The 19581-nt window shown below is 40.1% G+C and overlaps 2 protein-coding genes across 9 annotated transcripts in view; one reads left to right on the top strand and one right to left on the bottom strand.

The window, feature by feature from the left end:
• Positions 1 to 17790, bottom strand: part of CD274 (CD274 molecule) — a 145098-nt gene extending 127308 nt beyond the window's left edge. The window contains exons 1-2 of one of the 7 annotated variants that reach the window (XM_077909422.1): positions 2883 to 3244; positions 2127 to 2239 (exon numbers count right to left, since the gene is read on the bottom strand). The gene's annotated coding sequence lies outside the window, so the exon portion shown is untranslated. Of the gene's footprint in view, positions 1 to 2126; positions 2240 to 2882; positions 3245 to 3454; positions 3552 to 3939; positions 4017 to 17700 lie in introns of those variants that run through there. The other 6 variants (XM_077909440.1, XM_077909416.1, XM_077909465.1 and 3 more) reach the window with 6 other exon arrangements.
• On the top strand, positions 4147 to 19581 carry LOC144320664 (insulin-like peptide INSL6). 2 transcript variants are annotated; one of them, XM_077909486.1, is made up of 2 exons: positions 4147 to 4502; positions 6434 to 6763. In XM_077909486.1, the coding sequence occupies exons 1-2, from the start codon at positions 4223 to 4225 to the stop codon at positions 6460 to 6462; spliced, it is 309 nt and encodes a 102-aa protein (XP_077765612.1). In that variant the 5' UTR covers positions 4147 to 4222; the 3' UTR covers positions 6463 to 6763. The 2 variants fall into 2 exon arrangements, with proteins under 2 accessions (XP_077765612.1, XP_077765602.1); XM_077909476.1 differs by lacking the exon at positions 6434 to 6763 and adding an exon at positions 19173 to 19581 and having other exon boundaries at positions 4154 to 4502.

Below are 19581 nucleotides of genomic sequence, written 5' to 3'. Positions count from 1 at the left end.
TGCCCAACTCTAAGTCATTTGTTTAGATATTAGGACTCTTGGTTCTGTTGCAAGTTTAATCATCCTAAAGTAACTGTTAACTTTTGGCCTATACAAAATTTTATAATTTTCCTGTTTATCCTTGACATGAATATTTTTTCACACCTCCCACCCATCTTTTTTAACTTAACAGGAAATCCTGTTACCTTCCATCAGCCAACATGCAGGAACCTTAAAAATGACATCACAAAACATTCCTAATTTTCACAGAAGCTGAAGACAACACTGACAGGCAGTTATCTTTGAGGGAGATAGTTTTTAAAATTTACTTATTTATTTACTAGGTATTTATTTCAATGTTTATGGATTTACAGCACTGGCAAGTGGTATGTGATTTTTATTTATTTTTTTAAGATTTTATTTATTTATTCATGAGAGACACACACAAAAAGAGAGAGAGACAGACAGAGACAGAGACACAGGCAGAGGGAGAAGTAGGCTCCATGCAGGTAGCCTGACGTGGGACTCGATCCCAGGTCTCCAGGAGCACGCCCCCGGCTGAAGGCTGCGCTAAACCGCTGAGCCACCCGGGCTGCCCGGTATGTGATTTTTAAATCTCAAATGTTTATTCGTACTATCATTGAATACATGTTGATCACATCCACACTGTGCAGAACATGGTAATTAACATGTAATCAGGACATAATTTCATATTGTTATTTCTTTCCTTTACTGGAAAAATCGGTTTTATTTTTCTGGAAAAACAAACCACACATTTGATTATGAAAAAAGAAGGAAGTTATTGATATAATATGTTGTTTAAAAAAAGGTTGTAAGAAAAAAAAATTTCTGAAAATATGCACAATAGAATTGTTGATTTTCACCTATCTTCATGTATATTCTCCATGATGCATTTATCAATGTCCAAATCAGTCATGACAGATTACTAGAACGTGAGAAATTATCAATGTTTGCATTCTTTGTCTGTCTGTAATAGTATATAGTCTCTCCACAATGTGCTTTCTCTCAAGAATCAATCCTTTTAATGCTAAAAAAAATCTTTTTTTAAATTAAGGGTATGATTGCATCAACTGCATTTATAACCTTATTAACTTCATAATTATTATAAAAAGCTTAATTATTTAACCAACATAACTCATTTTATACACATCTAACACCAGGTACATACAAAAGTAATAAAATGTTTTAATTGATCTTGCCAATGTAGACTAAATGACCATTAAACCAAAAACCTTGCAGTTTCCTATTTGAGCCCAAGTGGATTTTTTGCCTTGTTGAAAACAGGTTCATTACCAAATACATTTTGGATTTGGATTCGCATAAACTGAATTATTTTTCAAGTTTGTATACTTTCATGTTTCTAGGAGATTCAAGTAAGTATTTTTAAGTGGCATAAATGAATAGTCAAGTAAATAACCAAATAAGCAACTTAATGTTTTATCTTAGAAAAGAGCTAGATTGGGGGCACCTGGGTGGCTCAGTCAGTTAATCATCTGCCTTCAGCTCAGGTCATGATCTCAGGGTCCTGGGATTGAGCCCTGTGTCCAGCTCCCTGCTCATCCGGGAGCTGCTTCTCCCTCTTCCTCTGCCCCTCTCACAGCCCCACTTGTGCTCTCTCTCCCTCTCTTTCTCTTGCAAATAAATAAAAATCTTTAAAAAAATAAATAAAATATTTTTAAAAAGAAGAAAAAAAAAGAAAAGAGCTAGATTGGTAAAGGAACACATTCAGTCTCACCATTTTAGAACTTACAGAACATTTATGTACACAAAATAATCTGAAATGATATGAACTTTTGTTAGAATGGTAAATTGCATGGTATCATCTTAATATTTAGTCAGAATTACAAGAGATGAAGACACCAATTCCAAATCCCAAGACACAGTTAATCACAACCAAGCCTCTGAGCTTCATCATGTCTCCCCAAGGCCAACTTAAAGAGCTTCTCACTGAGGAAGCAGAGACCAATAGATTGTAACTCCTCGAGGAGAAAGACATTTCCCAAGCGCTCTACTTTCATCACAGAACCTTTCTTGCTGATTTTAACACTTCCATTCATATTTTATTTATACCCCAGCGCAGTGCTGTCAATTCCATAATTTCATTTGCACCAAGATCCCCTGCCCACCTGAGTCGTTCTCACGCCATACTGAACTAATGACATTTGAGGTCTTCCACCACCATTCGATGACTCAGTTACTCCATCTTCCATACACACTGCTTCTGCTGGCCTGTCTATTCCTGCAATATAGATGGAAAAGCACCCCCAAAATACAACCCCTCTACCTGCCTGTGTGAGATATAACTCATACCTTTCTTGTTCCTAAAAGAATACATGTCTATATGAAACGGGTGTGAATGTGCAAGCACGGTTTTTGCTGTGCAAGAAATACATCCAGCTTCTTTAGTTTTCATTTTGTTTTGTTTTGAAGTAGGCTCCACACCCAATGTAGAGCTTTAACTCGAGACCCTGAAATCAAGAGACACCTGCTCTACTGACGGAGCCAGCCAGGCGCCCCTCTTCTTGATTTCTAACACATCCATATAAATCCAATTCTGGGGATCCCTGGGTGGCGCAGCGGTTTGGCGCCTGCCTTTGGCCCAGGGCGCGATCCTGGAGACCCGGGATCGAATCCCACGTCGGGCTCCCGGTGCATGGAGCCTGCTTCTCCCTCTGCGTATGTCTCTGCCTCTCTCTCTCTCTCTCTCTGTATGACTATCATAAATAAATAAAAATTAAAAAAATAAATCCAATTCTGTCCCTAGGTTGGGAATTTAGCTCTTAGCACCAAAGCATTAAGTCCCCATAGTTTTCAATGGCCCCTCACCAAGACAGTTACCAACCAGACAGGCCTGCATGGACCCCCTCAACTCAGGTGCTCACCTCCCTCCCTAGAGCTCAGCAGAACTTTGTTTCAGATCCTCCCTCTCGGTATAACGAATGTTTTCGGTTCTCACAGGGCACCCCTGACCGAGTTCTGGCTAGAACTCACGGCTCACCGCAGCGGGGACACGAGCTGCCTTTCAGGGAAGGGGAGGACTCCGTGCTCATCAAATCACACCGGACTTTTCAAAACTCCGAATCCAGCTACGTGGACAGCGCTCCTGGTGTCCCTGGGCAGGAAGACAACGCCGGGGAAACGGACGACGGAGACGAAGCCCCGGAGGCGGAGGGCGGAGAGGACCGGGATGCGGGATGAGCGCCGGGCAGTGCTGGGCTCCGGGACAGCCCCGCCGCCTCCACCGAGGTGCTCGCGCCTCCTCCGCGCTGGCCGCTAGGGCGTCCTCCCGAGCCCACGCACCAATCGGATCTCCCCGCTACGCCCCTCACAACGGACCCAGCGCCCCGTTCCCGCCGCGCTGCACTTCCGCGCCCCTTCCCTCCTGGTTTAGCAAGGTAACTGTGATTCTCAGAGGCAAAGCCCGTGGGGTCCCTGTCACAGGCTAGTTACACACCTGTCAGCATCCCAGCCACGGCCCTCGGTCCAGAGGTCGAGGCTGCGCCCCTCCCCCCCCCCCCCCCGGAGCGGGCGGGGACCTCCCGAGCGCCCTCCGAGCCGGCCGGGCAGCGCACGTTCCAGCGCCTTCCAGCGCGTGCGGGGCCCGCAGCTGCCCGGGGAAGCCGACACCCGCCGGGCCGGACCTGCGGGGCGCTTGGGGACTTGAGGGAAGAGGTCGTCACGCCAGCGGACTACACGTGGGCAGACCTCCCGCGACGCGCGCCGGGCGGGAAACAAGGGAAGCTGTGCCTGACGACGCGACGCCCCGGTACCCAGCAGCCGAAAGGGCGGCGGATGCACTCCGCGGGGAGCAGCTACACCTTTTCCGATTTTACCGGTTTCACTGGGGTCCCACGGGTCGCGGAGGCGTCTCCTCAGAGGGGAGGGCAAGAATAAGCGAAGTAAGGGTTCGTTCTCGAAGAACTAGAGCTCAGGACCTACCAGGCTCCGCGAGCACCTCCATCTAGCACCCGGCGCCGGGCGCCGGGCGCCGGGCGCCGGGCGCCTCGCGCCTCGCGCCTCCCGCCTCCCGCCTCCCGCCTCCCGCCTCCCGCCTCGCCGTTCTCGCGAGGTCCGCGCGCTCTCGTACTACCGCCAGGTGCGCGTGCGCGTGCGCGGCTCGGACCGGACGGGCGCGCGCGCCGGCACGAGAGCAGGTGCAGCGAGGCGCCGGGCAGGGGCGGCGGTTAGACCGCGCGGCCCACCTGGCGGCGGGGGCCCAGGGATGCCGCGGCTCCCCTGCGTGCGTCTGCTGTGCCTGGGACTCCTGTTAGTTCGGTTCTCCCGGGAGCTGAGCGACATCAGCAAAGCTAGGAGGCTGTGCGGCAGGCACCTCCTGAAGGAAATAATAAAACTCTGTGGCAATGTCAATTGGAGCTACTTCGAGGAGGAGACCCCTGTGCCACCGCTGTTTCCCCAGGACAACGAGATTGAAACCTTCATCCCGGACCGGTCGGAAAGCTCCCAAAGCACTTTCCCGGCTTGGGCGAGAGGCACAAGCCCAGGTAAAAATATGAGCCAAAGGCATGTTTGTTCATCTTTGTGCTGTCTTTTCCCCAAATCTGCTTTGCCGGGGGCTGAGCTTTCCCCGGATATGGAATCTGCCTAGTATGCAGATACATAAAACTCTTTATAATAAATTGTGCAAAAAAAAAATGTGCATATGCAAAACCTCAGTGAAGCTTTAAAAAAAAGACTTAGAGCGGGCACCCCCGGTGGCCCAGCGGTTTAGCGCCGCCTTCGGCCCACGGCCTTGGGCCCCCATCAGGCTCCCTGCATGGAGCCTGCTTCTTCCTCTGCCTGTGTCTCTGCCTCTCTCTGTGTGTCTCTCTCTGTCTGTCTCTCTGTGTCATGAATAAATAAAATTTAAAAAAATAAAAGCTTAGAGGAAATATATCTCTTTACATAAGAGTGCTGCTTCTTCCCTAGCTTTTCCTTTCTGGAGTACAGTACACTTGTCACCTGGCAAACTCCGCTTGGTCCTTCAGAGCCTCAGAGGCTTCATTTTCCCTGTGAAGTCATCACTGACCCCTTCCTATCTACTGACTCCATTCTCTGTCTACCACAGTATCTACCACGTGGATCTATCTGACCATCATCAGGACCAGCCACATAATTGGCTCAGCCCAGTGCAGAATAAAAATGCAGAGCCCCTTGCTCAAAAGTAGGAAAGGGCCATTAAAAGTACTAAAATATAAAGCTCCCCCACCCATCTCTTTTCTTGTGTGTATCTCCTCTGCTTACACACATGGTCCATTCTTCCACTAGATTTTACTTAAAAGTGCATATACTTAACATTTCACTTACAAGCTAAGATTTTTGAGAATTTCAAGACTGTGATGAGAACATTAAAGAAAATGCTAGGTCCTCCTCAGCACTGGGTTTGTGTGACCATGCTCTCCCATAAGGCCAGTCCTATATACATTACTATGTAATAGGAGTTGTTTCATGCATGTTTTTTTTTTTATCTGAAATGCCTAGCAGAGGTCCTAGCACACAATATGTGTTTAATATATATTGAATGTATGCTTAGTGCATTTAAGCAGTCTTTTGGAAAGAATATTCACCTTTTCAGATTCATTGTTATCTTCTAACTCTATATTTACATTTTACTACCAACATGGTTTGTCATTTTAAAAGAAAATGCACTTTATCTATAGGCTGTCCATAACATAGTGTCATTAAAATTATTGTGTTTTAAGGTCATTCAATGAATTTAATTTGATTTGGACAAATTTTTCAAAAGGCAAGATTTCTGAAATTAAGGAAAGGGGTAGACTCTCATGCCACAAAACACTCCGATGTAGATGACTGAGACAAACTAAAATTGCCTTCCACATTAAAGGCACTCATTCGTTTACTGAATGAATGAATGAATGAATGAATGAAACTTATTCCATTCTTCCTATAGCTGCTAAGAGGATGAAAACTTTGAAAGACAAATAATAGAAACCATCAGAATGATTCTTGATCATTTTCTACCATCAAACCAACCTACATATAAACTCACTTTATTTTACCTTTATAATGGAAGAAGTGTCTCTCCCCAGTCTTCCACTTGTACTTTAATTCAGTGATTCTTACACTTGAATGTGTGTGTGATTCACCTGGGGAATACTTTTAATGTACAGGTTCTGACTCCATGGGTGTGGGGTGGGACCTGAGTATCTACATGTTTGCAAGCTCCCAGAGATGCTTGCTTGTTGCTCTCACAACCTATACCTTGGTCAAAATTTTATGTTAAAAAATTTTTTTATGTTCAGACATCCGAGCTTGGGTTGGTTATTTAAAAAGAGCTTGGAATCCCTTTTCTCAACAAAGCCTGCTCTAGAGACTATTCATTTTTTTAAGAGTCAACGTTAAAACTCAGAGCTGTGCTTGCTTCAGCAGCATATACACTAAAACTCAGAGCTGATTAATGACTCCTTTGTTTTAGGTGTTATTCACACTTCCCTGGAGGAATAAGTGTCATTAATTCAATGAAGAGGGAGCTGCAGTGAAACAAAATTTGTGGGAAATAAAAATGTATCTTACAACATTTTAGAATTGTCATACCAACGAAACATGTTACTGTGGCAACTATAAAAAGGACAGTTTTCTGAAGTGGAAATGTCAAGTGCCATAAAGCCATAGTTGTTTTACAGTGTGTGAAAGAATGAAAAAATGGATTTAAGTTATCAATATGCATTTGTGTTAAATTTTTAAAAAGTATTGACCTATAAGGAAAGATGACATGCAATCTATCCTGTGAATTTCCAGTGAATAATTAGAAGTTGTGGAGAGGTATGTGTTCTCAATATAGAATCTATAATTAGGCCATTTCTTTTTCATTTGAATATGGACTGAAAAGCTGATTAACTTTTATTAGCTTGAACTAGCAGGATACATTTCTATGTTAGATCAAGTCAGTTATCCACAATTTTAATTGTCTGATGATTGATTTGAGTCTGACACAGGAAAAGATAATTTGGTGCACTAATATTAAAACATGCATTTTTTTCAGAGCTACTCATATATAACTAGAATCTGAAATTGTGTGCTTCTCGCTAGTGGATCCTTGAGGGTATGGGCCACATCTCCAAGACCCTATCATATTTCTGAACTCTGGCTGAGTATGGTGCTTCCTAGCTCTTAGTGTCTGGTGAAGTCATTAATGCTTCATCACCAGGTTTTCATAATCCATAACCCCTATTCCAGTTGGATTGGTCATATTCCCTATTCATCTATTCTTGTTTTTTAGATATCATTATTGCAAATGGGCTGTACAGGACCCCTTTCTTTACATATTAATTCAGCAAAATTTGAGTGCCTGTCATGTGCTAGGTATCCTTGTTGGTGACTGGGATTTACGACTGTAGAGTTTTATACTCAGGTAGCAGTATAAAGCCTCTTGAGGCTTACAGAAGATAGACAGTGAAGATAGACAGTAAACATAAGTACATTACACAGTATGTTAGAAGATGATTAGACTTGGAGCACCTGGGTGGCTCAGTAGGTTGAGGATCTGCCTTTGGGCTCAGGTCATGATCTCAGGGTCCTTGGATGGAGCTCCATGGTTGAGCTTCCTGCTCAGCTGGGGGGTGGGGGGTCTGCTTCTCCCTCTCTCTGCCCCTCACCCCATTTGTGCTCTCTCTCTCTCTCATTGTCTCTCAAATAAATAAAATCTTGTTTTAAAAAAAGATTATTAGTCTTCACATATCTCTATTCTCCACTCCAGTTCTCCTCCTCCCATGGCAACCATTCCAAAGTGTTGATTGTGTATTTTTACTTGCGTGTTTTTTTGTAAGCTGTACATTGTTTCCTATGCATGTATTTAAAAAATATATATAAATGGTATTTTTTAAAGATTATTTTTTAGAGAGAGAGAGCATGCACAAGAGAGCACATTTGATTGGGGGGAAGGGCAGAGAGAGATGAAGAGAGAGAGAGAATCTGGAGTAGACTCCCTTGGTGAGTGTGGAGCCCAGTGTGCCACTTGTTCTCATTACTCTGAGATCATGACCTGAGCTGAAATCAAGAGTTGGACGCCCAACCAACTGAACCACCCAGGTGTCCCTAAAATATATGTAAATGGTATTTAAGATTTATCCCTTATCATTGCTTTGTGAACATTACTTCAAACTGCTACATAATATTCATATACTTTCCCCACATTTTACTTATCCTCGCAGCACTGAACACCCAACCTGCATGGTCTCCAACTTTCTACCACTGTAAATAACACCACAGTGAAAAATCATTGTATGTGCTCCATTAAGAAGAATCTGTGTGGACATTTCTCAGCGATCCTATACCTAGGGGTAAACTTGTGTAATAAAACATATGTACACTTAGTTTGCTTAAAGTGTCTCAGATTGCTCTACAGAATGGCTACACCAGTTTATTGTTGCACCACCGGTACATGCAGATTCCTATATTCTCATATCCAAGCCAACAATTAGCATTACATGATATTTAACTTTTGTCAGTGTGTGATAGAATGAAATGGCATTTTTGTCTTGCTCTGGATGTGAGCACCTCTTCAGATATATATATTAGCCTTTTGCATTTTTTCCCCTGAAAGTTTTCTGTTTATAATGTTTTACTTGGAATTGTTGTTTTCCAGTTGATTTGTAAGAGTTATTTTACCATATACAATAGCTGTTGGCTTTAGACACTGCAAATATATTCTCCCATTTTGTCATATATTGGTGTTGTTTGAGAGAAAGCCTTAATTTTTATATAATCAGGCAATAAGTGATTTGCCTTATTATTCAGACTTCTGAAATTTTATTTTGAAAGTCCTTTTTTGTCCCTCTGTTAACTTTGTAGATTTGCTTTTCACATTAGGTTCTTAATTCTTCTGGAGACCACTTTGGTCTCTTCTGGCTGAGATTACTATCTTAGTTTTTTCAGTAAGTCTTATTTTTCTCTACAAAAGGATTTAGTTTTCTGAATGCCATCTGCTAAACAATTTTTTTCCATTGATTTGTAAGGCTACCTTTATAGTTTCTTGTTTGTCTGAGCTTCCTATTCTCCTTAATTGGTCTTTTTGTTTGACCTTGTACAATTACTATACTGCTCGTAATGTTATTACTCTGTAGGATGTCATTTATAGGAGGGAAAATCTCCACTTTTTAAAAAAAGATTTCATATATTTATTTCAAAGAGAGAGAACATGAGCAGAGGGGTAGGGGCAGAAGGAGTGGGAGAAGCAAGCACCCAGCTGATCAGGGAGCTTGACATGGGGCTCCATCCCAGGACTCTGGGATGATGACCTGAGCCAATGGCACACACTTAACCAATTGAGCCATCCAGGTACCCCCTCAATGTTTTTTTCCCTTAAGGTTGACTAAGCTAATTAATTCTCAGCTTTTATTCTTCCATTCTTCCAGAGTAAGCATATTGAATTTTTTTAAATCCACCTGCCTTAACAAAATATTAACAAACTACATTCAACAATACTTTAAAAGGATCATCTACCACAATCAAATGAGACTTATTCTGGAAATTCAAGGGTAATTAAATATTTGCAAATCAACATGATACATGAACCAAATGAGGGATAAAAATAATATAATCATCTCAGTAGATGCAGAAAAAACCTTATGACAAAATTCAGCACTCATTCATGATAAAAACTCTCAACAAAATGGCTTTAGAGGGAACATAATAAAGACCGTATATGAAAATTCCACAACTAACTTCATACTCAATGGTGAAAACCTGAGAGTTTTTCCTCTAAGATAAGGAATAAGGCAAGCATGCCCACTCTTGACACTTTTTATTCAAAATAGTACTCAGCGGTTTAGCGCCTGCCTTCACCCCAGGGCATGATCCTGGAGTCCCGGGATCAAGTCCCACGTCGGGCTCTGCATGGAGCCTGCTTCTCCCTCTGCCTGCGTCTCTGCCCCTCCCTGTGTGTGTGTGTGTGTGTGTGTGTGTGTCTGTGTGTCTGTGTCTGTGTGTCTGTGTGTGTCTCTCATGAATAAATAAATAAAATCTTAAGAAAAAATAGTACTGGAAGTCCTAGCCACAGTAATCAGACAAGAAAAAGAAGTAAGAGCCATCCATAAGGGTAAGGAAGAAAATAAACTGTCACCAGATGACATGATACCATGCATAGAAAACCCTTATGGGGGATCCCTGGGTGGCACAGCGGTTTAGCGCCTGCCTTTGGCCCAGGGCGCGATCCTGGAGACCCGGGATCGAATCCCACGTCGGGCTCCCGGTGCATGGAGCCTGCTTCTCCCTCTGCCTGTGTCTCTGCCTCTCTCTCTCTCTCTCTCTCTCTCTCTCTCTCTCTCTGTGACTACCATAAATAAATAAAAATTAAAAAAAAAAAAAAAGAAAACCCTTATGACTCCAACAAAACTATTAGAAATGATAAATGAATTCAGTAAAGTTGCAGGATACAAAATTAATGTACAGAATTGGTAGTGTTTCTATACATTAATAATGAAGTAAGAGAAAGAGAAATTAAGAAAACAACCCCATTCCCTATTGCACCAAAAAGAGTAAAATACTTAGTAATAACCTGAATCAGGGAGGTGAAAGGCCTATATTCTGAAAACTGTAAAGCATTGATGATGACACATGGAAAGATATTCCATGCTCATGGATTGGAAGAAATAATATTGTTAAAATGTCTATACTACCCAAAGCAACTTACAGATTCAATGCAATTCCTATCAAAACATCAACAGCATTTTTCACAGAACTAGAACAAATAATACTAAAATTTGTGTGGAGCCACAAAAAATCTGAATAGCCAAAGCAACCTCAAGAAGGAAGAATGAAGTAGGAGGTATTAAAGTCCAGATTTCAAGATATACTACAAAACTATAGTAATCAAAACAGTATGATGCTGGGACAAAAAAATAGACATACAGATCAATAGAACAAGCTAGAAAGCCCAGAAATAAACCCACACTTATATAGTCAATGGAGGCAAGAATATGCTATGGGGAAAAGAGAGTATCTTAAGTAAATTGTGCTTTTAAAAAATGAACAGCTACATGCAAAAGAATGAAACTGGACCACTTTCTTACTCCATACACAAAAATAAATTCAAAATGGATTAAAAACCTACATGTTATACCTGATACCTTAAAATTCCTAAAAGAGAGCATAGGCAGTAATTTCCTTGATATCAACCATAGCAACAGTTTTCTAGATATGTTTCCTAAGACAAGAGAAACAAAAGCAAAAATAATTGGGACTTCACCAAAATAAAAGTCTTTAAGACAAAAAAGTAACATACTGAATGGGAGAAGGTGTTTGCAAATGATATATCTGGTAAGGGGTTACTGTTCAAAATATATAAATAACTTCTACAACTCAACACCAAAAAAGAAAAAAAATCCAATTTAAAAATGGCCAGAGAACCTGAATAGATATTTTCCCAAAGAGACAGATGGATGGCCAACAGACAAATTAGAAGATGCTCAACATCACTAATATCAGGGAAATTCAAATCAAAACCACAATGAGTTTATCACACCACACCTATCAAAATGGCTAAAATAAAAAATACAAGAAATAACAAATATTGGTGAGGATGCGGAGAAAAAGGAACTCTTATACACTGTTGGTGGGAATGTAAATTGCCGTAGCTACTGTGAAAAACAGTATGGAGGTTCCTCAAAAAATTAAAAATAGAAATACCATATGATCCAATAATTCAACTCCTGAGTATTACCCAAAGAAAACAAAAATACTAATTCAAAAAAATATATGCACCCCTATGTTTATTGCAGTATTATTTACAATACCAAGAAATGGAAGCAACTCGTGTCCATTGTCAGATGAATGGTTAAAGAAGAGGTGGGGTACGCGCACACACACACCACAGACACACACAGGAATATTACACAGCCATAAAAAAGGATGAGATCTTGGGCAGCCCAGGTGGCTCAGAGGTTTAGTGCCGCCTTCAGCCCAGGGCCTGATCCTGGAGATCCGGGATCGAGTCCCATGTCAGGCTCCCTGCATGGAGCCTGCTTCCCTCTCTGCCTGTGTCTCTACCTCTCTCTCTGTGTCTCTCATGAATAAATAAAATCTTAAAAAAAAGAAGGATGAGATCTTGCCATATGTGACAACATGGATAGACCTGGAGAATATTATGCTAAGTGAGATAACTCATACTGAGAAAGACAAATACCAAATGATGCCACTCGTACTAGAATCTAAAAAACAAAACAAATGAATAACAAACGAAAAAGTAGAATCAGACCTACACATGCAGAAAACAAACTGATGGTTGCCAAAGGAAAGGGAGATGGAGGGGATGCCAAAATCAGTGAAGGGGAGTAGGAGATACAGGCTTCCAGTTATGTAATGACTAAGTCATCAGAATAAAGGGTACAGCATAGGGAATAGAGACAATGTAATTTTAATAGTATTGTATGGTGAGATATGGTAGCTCCACTTGTGGTGAGCACAGCATAATGAAAAAAATAAAAATCCATGTTGAATTTTTATTGAGATGCATGGAATATATAGATTAATTTGAAGAGGATTTATGTCTTTTTACTATAAAGTAATCACAACTAAAAGCAAGGAATATTTTCATATTCTATTATTAGAATTTTAAAGTTTTCTCAGTGGAGACTTTATTGTTGGTTAAGTTAATGCTTAACACTTTTTTCTTGTTGCTATTGTAGATACTTGCTAATTATATTTTTGTTAAAAAATTATATTTTTGTTAGTGACTTTTGGATAGAGAAATGCGATTGATTTTTACTGGTTGATCTTTATCCAGTAATTATGCCAAGTTATCTTTTTTTTTTTTATGCCAAGTTATCTTAATGGTTCTAATAGTTTGTTTCTGTCATTTGCAAATGATAGCTTTGTCACTTCCTTTTTAAACCTTACATCAGTCGCCATCGTAGTCTTTTTCTCCATCCTCCTCCTCCTCTCTCTCCTCCTCCCCCTCGTCCTCCTTCTCCTTCTCTCCTTCTCCTTTTTTCTTCTTCTTTCTTATTTCTTCTTTCTTATAGCATTGGCCAGGTCCTCTAGTATTGTTAAGTGGTAGTGATACTAGGATGTCTTATTATGTTCCTAGTTTTAAAAAGGAATGCATTTAAATTTCTCCGTTTGGACCCGGGATCGAATCCCACGTCGGGCTCCCGGTGCATGGAGCCTGCTTCTCCCTCTGCCTGTGTCTCTGCCTCTCTCTCTCTCTGTCTCTGTGACTATCATAAATAAAAAAAAAAAAAAAAAAAAAAAAAATTAAACCGCTGAGCCACCTAGGCTGCCCAACGCTAGTCTTTGGGATCCCTGGGTGGCGCAGCGGTTTAGCGCCTGCCTTTGGCCCGGGGCGCGATCCTGGAGACCCGGGATCGAATCCCACGTCGGGCTCCTGGTGCATGGAGCCTGCTTCTCTCTCTGCCTCTCTCTCTCTCTCTCTCTCTCTCTCTCTCTCTGTGACTATCATAAATAAATAAAAAAAATAAAAATAAAAATAAATTTCTCCGTTTGTAGGTTTGTGCTATATAACCTCCACCAAGATAAGGGAGCTTGCTATTTTTTAATCATTATAAACTTTATTAAGCTAACCTTTATTAAGGCCTTTTGGAGGGCATCCTTTTGCACAATAATATGATTTTTCTCTTTTTTTTTTAATTAATTCACCAAATACTTGTTGGGTGCCTGCTAAGTGCCAGGCATTGCTGTAAATCCTTGAGATATACCGGTGAACAAGGCAGATGAAGATATCTGGCCTGATGAAGCTTGCATAGGAAATGAACATAATAAATGAAGATAATAAGGGTTATAGAAAAATAAAGAGTGGAACAGGATAGGGAGATCAAGAGTTTGGGGGCTGCTATGGAGTGGGATATAAGATTAAATGGTGTAGTCAAGGTAGGCCTCACTGAAAAGGTGAGATTTGAGAAAGGAGGTTTGACAGATGAATGGTTAAAGAAGAGGTGGGGTACACACACACGCACACACACACACACACACACCACAGACACACACAGGAATATTACACAGCCGTAAAAAAGGATGATATCTTGGGCAGCCCAGGTGGCTCAGCGGTTTAGCACCGCCTTTAGCCCAGGGTGTGATCCTGGAGATCCGGGATCGAGTCCCACCTCAGGCTCCCTGCATGGAGCCTGCTTCTCCCTCTGACTGTGTCTCTGCCCCTCTGTGTGTGTGTGTGTGTGTGTGTGTGTGTGTGTGTGTGTGCCTCTCATGAATAAATAAATAAAATCTTTTAAAAAAAGAGAGAGAGAGAAAGGAAGAGGTAAAAGAACCAGCCAAGGATGTATCTGGGGGGAAAGCGTGTTTAGGCAAAGGAATGAGCAGAGCAAATATACTTCTGCCCTATTTACACGGGGAACAGCAAGGAGGCTAGTGTGGCTGGAGCAGACAGATGGGTAACAAGCAGGTCGAGTGATCATTGTAAGGATTTTGGCTCTACTCTGAGTAGTGAAGTCATTACAGACTTTGGAGCAGAAGACTGATGTTAATTGACCTTTCAAAGGGGTCAGTCTGGCCACTACATTGGGGACAGGCTGTAAGGAGGCAAGAGTAGAAGCAGACAACTGTTCTGGAGGTGCAGTATTAGAGGTGATAGCAGCTGGATGAGATGGTAGCAGTGAAGATAATAGAAATTATTTTATTCTAGATATATTTGGGCAGATTTTATGCGAAATATGAGAAAAAAGGGAACTCAAAAACTGACTCCAATTTTTTTAAATGTGACCCCAAAGTTTTTGCTTCATACATCTGAAAGGATAGGGTTTCTATGAGCTGAGGTAAGAAAGGCCTCAGGTGGAACAGGTCTGAAGACAATATCAGCAGTTCAGTTTGGGGCATGTTGAGTTTGACAAGCTCAGGTAGAGTTTCAAACACATTGTGTTTGACGCACTGAAGTGGAGACGATGAGTTGGAAGTATGGACCTGGGGTTTGGAAATAATTTTACTTGACAATAGGAGTTTAGGAGTCATAGGTGTATAGATGATTCTCGAAGCCATAAGACTGGATGAGATCACCAAGAGAAGTCCACATAGAGAAGAGTGCCAAAGACTGAGCCCTGGGAGACATCAACTTCAACAATTAAAGAGGAAGTATTTGCAAAGGAGATGGAAATGGGACAAATAATTAGGTGAGGAGATTGAAGAAGAGAAAATTTGGTGTCCTGGAAACCAAGTGAAAAAGTGTGTCAAGAAGGAATGTGTTTGATGAGTCAGATAAGATGAAAATTGGTTGTTGAATTTAGTAATATAGACATCATTCGAGACCTTGAAAGGAGAAGTTTTGGTGCAGCAATGGAACAAAAGCCTGATTAGAGAGGGTTTAAGGTAGAATGAGTCAAGAGAACTTGATAATAGGAAACTATCTAGGAGTTTATCTACAGAGAGGAGAAAATAAGCAGGATGGTAACTGGCAAGGTAAGCAGAGCCAAGAGAGGTGGTCTTGGCTTTTTTAAGTAGGAGAAATAGCATTGCTTTGCTTATAGGAGTGAAGAGTTGATGATGAAGGGTGTATAGCAGAGGATTGCTGGAGTGATAGCCTGGAGTAGGCAAGAGGAGATGAGCTCTGGTCTCTTGGAGGAACTGGCTCTAGAGTGAATAGTTCTATGCCAATAGGTAGGAAGGCAGAATGTATGGATATAGATGTTAAAAGATGAGTTTAAAAATGGTGAAGGGACCAAATCCAAGTTCTCTTCTGATTGCCTTCATTTTCTTACAAAGTAGAAAGTAAATCCTACTGAGAGTGAGTTTGGGAATCTACTCATGCAGTACATTGTGTTGATAGATTTTGGGATCTTGACCCATCTTCGCACTTTTGGAATACACACTTTCTTAATGTATTTTTAAAATATATTTGTGAATTCAGTTAACTAATATCTTTTTTAGGACTTCCAAATAAACATTTATAAGTGAATGGGCTTACATGGGTTTTCTTTTAACAAATCATATTGTTCTTATCTAGTTTTGGAATAAAAAATATACTAGGTTCATAAAATATGCTGGGCAGCTTTTTCTCTTTTCTTTTTTATTTTTGAACGAGTATATGATTAGAACTGTTCTTGAAAAGCAGGTAGAACCTAACTCTAAGATCATCTATGTCTATCCTTTTAAATTTTCTGTGCCAATTAAGGCATCTTGTTATTTTTCTAAAGATTCATCCATTTCATCTTGATTTTTAAATGTGTAACATTCATACTATTCATTTATTTTAAATACTTTAAATATCTGTTCTTTTTTTTGTTCCTTTTCATCTCTTCTTTCTTGATTAGTCTGGCTAGAGTTGTATCTACTTCATTAATCCTTTTAAAGAACCAAGTTTTGGGTTTCTAAACATTTATAGTGTTTTGGTTCTGTAGTTCATTGATTTCTCATCTTATTACTTTGGGTCTTTTCTATTGTTCTTTTTCAAATTCATAAATCTGAATACTCATGTTTAACCTTTCCTGTTTTCTGGTGAGGTTAGCTTAAATTCCCTCCCCCAATTTGACATATAGTTTTCATTAACTAGTCTTTAGCTGCCTGCATTCATGAAAAAGTTTTCTTCTTACTGTCTTTTTTCTTCCCTTTTGAGTAACAGAACATGGCATATTCCAACAGGATGTTTCTTCAATTTGCCTGGACAGCCTAATTTACTTTTTCCCTTCAGTGTATTCTGTTCATTAATGACACATCTTAGTTCATCACATATTTATCTGTCTTAGATAACTTAGTATTTAATATCTTTGATATCTATCCTAAAATTTTAGTGTTCCACAATTCACTTTAAGCATTTTAAATACAAGGTTAGTAAACAGTGTTCTAATAGGACTCTAACTACATGGGACAGGGATTCACCTAAATAACTTCAAGAAAAAATGGTGGGGGAGATAGTTATTATAGAAATGAGATCTAGGAAGGGACTTGGAAAGTCTCTGGAGAGCCTGAAGAATCACATCAGCTTTAAAAACCACCTTCTCTCTTTTTCTTTCTATCTGAATTTTTTCTCCTCCAGTATTTATGTTTCTTTATGACTTTAGCTTGTCATGACAGGCTTCATAGTACCCTTTCAGTTTTGTTTCTCACTTTTCTTAGTTCTAACTTCAGAGAGAGGACATTGATTGGGCCAACTCATGTTTTCACGTGGCATGGATTGCTGGCCACCATAGTAGATTGGTTTCTTTGGGCTCAAGTACTAACAACCTCCAGTCTGTTCGACTGGCTGTATGGTGGAGTCAAATGGTTCAGAGCATGGTTGTCTATGGCTCACTCTACAGTGCTGTTTATAGGTAAATATATCCTGGAAGAGACAGTAGATAGGCAAGGGCAATGACAGAAACCCAAAAAGCTTCCAAATAATTATCTTCTGGATTTATTTTCTTTCCAGTAACACTGAGTGAGTTCAGAGCAGTATTATAGCAATCCATTCATTGAACATATCACCACTTCTTCATCTCTTCATATTTTAACAACAACCAAAATGGTTATAAAATATGCATTAAAAGACAAATGTAGTAGTCCCCCTCTTATCTGCAGGGGACATACTCCAAGACCCCCAGTGGATACCTGAAACGAGGGATAGTCCCAAATCCTACATATGGTGTTTTTTCCCATACATGCATACCTACAATAAAGTTTAATTTATAAATAAGGCACAGTAAGAGATGAACAATAATAATAAAATATAACAATTATAACAATATAGTGTAATAAAAGTTACGTGATTATAGTCTCTGTCTCTCAAAATATGTTATCTGAACTCACCCTTCTTGTAGTGATGTGAAATAAGAAAATGCCTATGTGCTAAGATGAAGTGAGGTCAATAATGTAGGCATTGTGATGTAGCATGTGATGCTCTGTCGGAATGGGGATCATCTGCTTCCAGACCAGAGTGGACTGCAGGTAACAGAGGCCAGGGAAAGAGAAACTACAGAAAAAAAGGGACTACTGTAACCCAAGTAAACAATGGGCAAAGGATTTGAATGGACATTTCTACAAAGAGGATAGATAAGAAGCACATGAAAGGATGCTCAGTATCTTTTGTCATTAGGTAAATGCAAATCGAAACCACAGTGGGATCACCTCACATCCACAAGGATGACCATAATCCAAAATGGAAAACACAAGTGTTAATGAGGGTGTGGGGCAACTCAATCCTAATATAACAGTGGTGGTATTATAAAATGATGTAGTCACTGTGGAAAAGTTTGGTGGTCTCTCAGAAAGTTAAACAAATTTACCTTAAGATCCAGCAGTTAGTTCTACTACCAGGTTTATACCCAAGAAAATTACAGACCTATGTTCACACAAAAACTTGTATGTAAATATTCATAGCAATACTGTTCATAACAGCAAAAGGTGGAAACAACCCAAATGTCCATCAACTGATAAATGGATCAACAAAATCTGATATATCCATACAATGGAAAACTACTCAGCCATAAAAGGAATAAAATGCTGATACGTGCTACAACATGGATAAACCTTGAAAGCATTTTGCTAGGTGAAAAAAATCAGACATAAATGGCCACAAGTTTGTGGTATGATTTCATTTCCAAAACAGGCAAAGGCCTAGAAATGGAAAGTAGATTAGTGGTTGCCAGGGGCTGGAGGAAGAGGGAAATGGGAATTATTGTTAATGGCTATGGGGCTTCTTTTTGGGGTGATACAAATGTCCTAGAATTAGATAGTGGTGATGGTTGCAAAGCTTTGTGAATATACTAAAAAAAACACTGAATTGTATGCTTTAAAATACTGAATTTTATGACATGTGAATGATACCTCAATAAAATATCTCTGCATAAAAAACATGCAAAGGTTTCCAAGCTTTTTTATAGGAAAACACTACCTACAACTATTTTAGTTAAAAATATATGTATATTGCTTTTAAAAACCATTTTATTACTTAAAATGTGATTACTTGTTTTTAAATAAATAGAGGACTTCAGGGGCCCCTGAGTGGCTCAGTCCGTTGAGCTTTTGACTCTTGGTTTCTGTTTAAGTCATGATCCGAGCTGTGAGATTCACATCAGGTTCCAAGCTCAGCGGAGTCTGCTTGAGATTCTCTGCCTCTCCCTCTGCCCCTTCCCCTGCTAGTGTATGCGTGCTCTCTCTCAAAGAAATACATAAATAAATCTTTAAAACAATAACTAGCGTACTTTAGTATTCTAGTAATATTCAATTTTCAGCTAAAGGAAGATTTTAATAAAGTAGGATTTTTTCTTGTCTCTCAACAGTCTCTACTTCTGCCTATGAGGAAGAAGCAGTAAGCAGTTTGGAGATGCCATCTCTGCCTGAGTATAGATATAAAAGGGCCAACTTGCCACCTGATAAGACAAGAGAATTTTCCTCATCACAAGATATCAATCAGTATATTCATGAAATTTCAGAATTTCAGAAGAAAAGTACAAACAAAATTAAAACCTTAAGCAATATGTTTTGGGGGAATCATCCCCAAAGAAAACGCAGAGGATATTCAGAAAAGTGTTGTCTTACAGGATGTACAGTAGAAGAACTGAGTATTGCATGCTTCCCATATACTGAATACAAAAACTTACAGAAACAAGTATCATCATTTGTGACTAAGATACACTAACCATCAGAGGAATTATACTAACTTAATAAAAGCTTAATATATTTAGTTTA

The sequence above is a fragment of the Canis aureus genome, chromosome 1 (assembly GCF_053574225.1).
Source record: "Canis aureus isolate CA01 chromosome 1, VMU_Caureus_v.1.0, whole genome shotgun sequence".
Lineage (NCBI taxonomy): Eukaryota > Metazoa > Chordata > Mammalia > Carnivora > Canidae > Canis > Canis aureus.
The sequence above is the reverse complement of the archived record's forward strand: the minus strand, read 5'-3'. Positions and strand labels throughout refer to the sequence as shown.

Bases quoted from the DNA above. Each gene is read 5' to 3' on its own strand.
- LOC144320664 (XM_077909476.1), top strand. From the start codon at position 4,223: ATGCCGCGGCTCCCCTGCGTGCGTCTGCTGTGCCTGGGACTCCTGTTA. The intron at 4,503-19,172 runs GTAAAAATATGA...GTCTCTCAACAG, and splicing joins GGCGAGAGGCACAAGCCCAG to TCTCTACTTCTGCCTATGAG.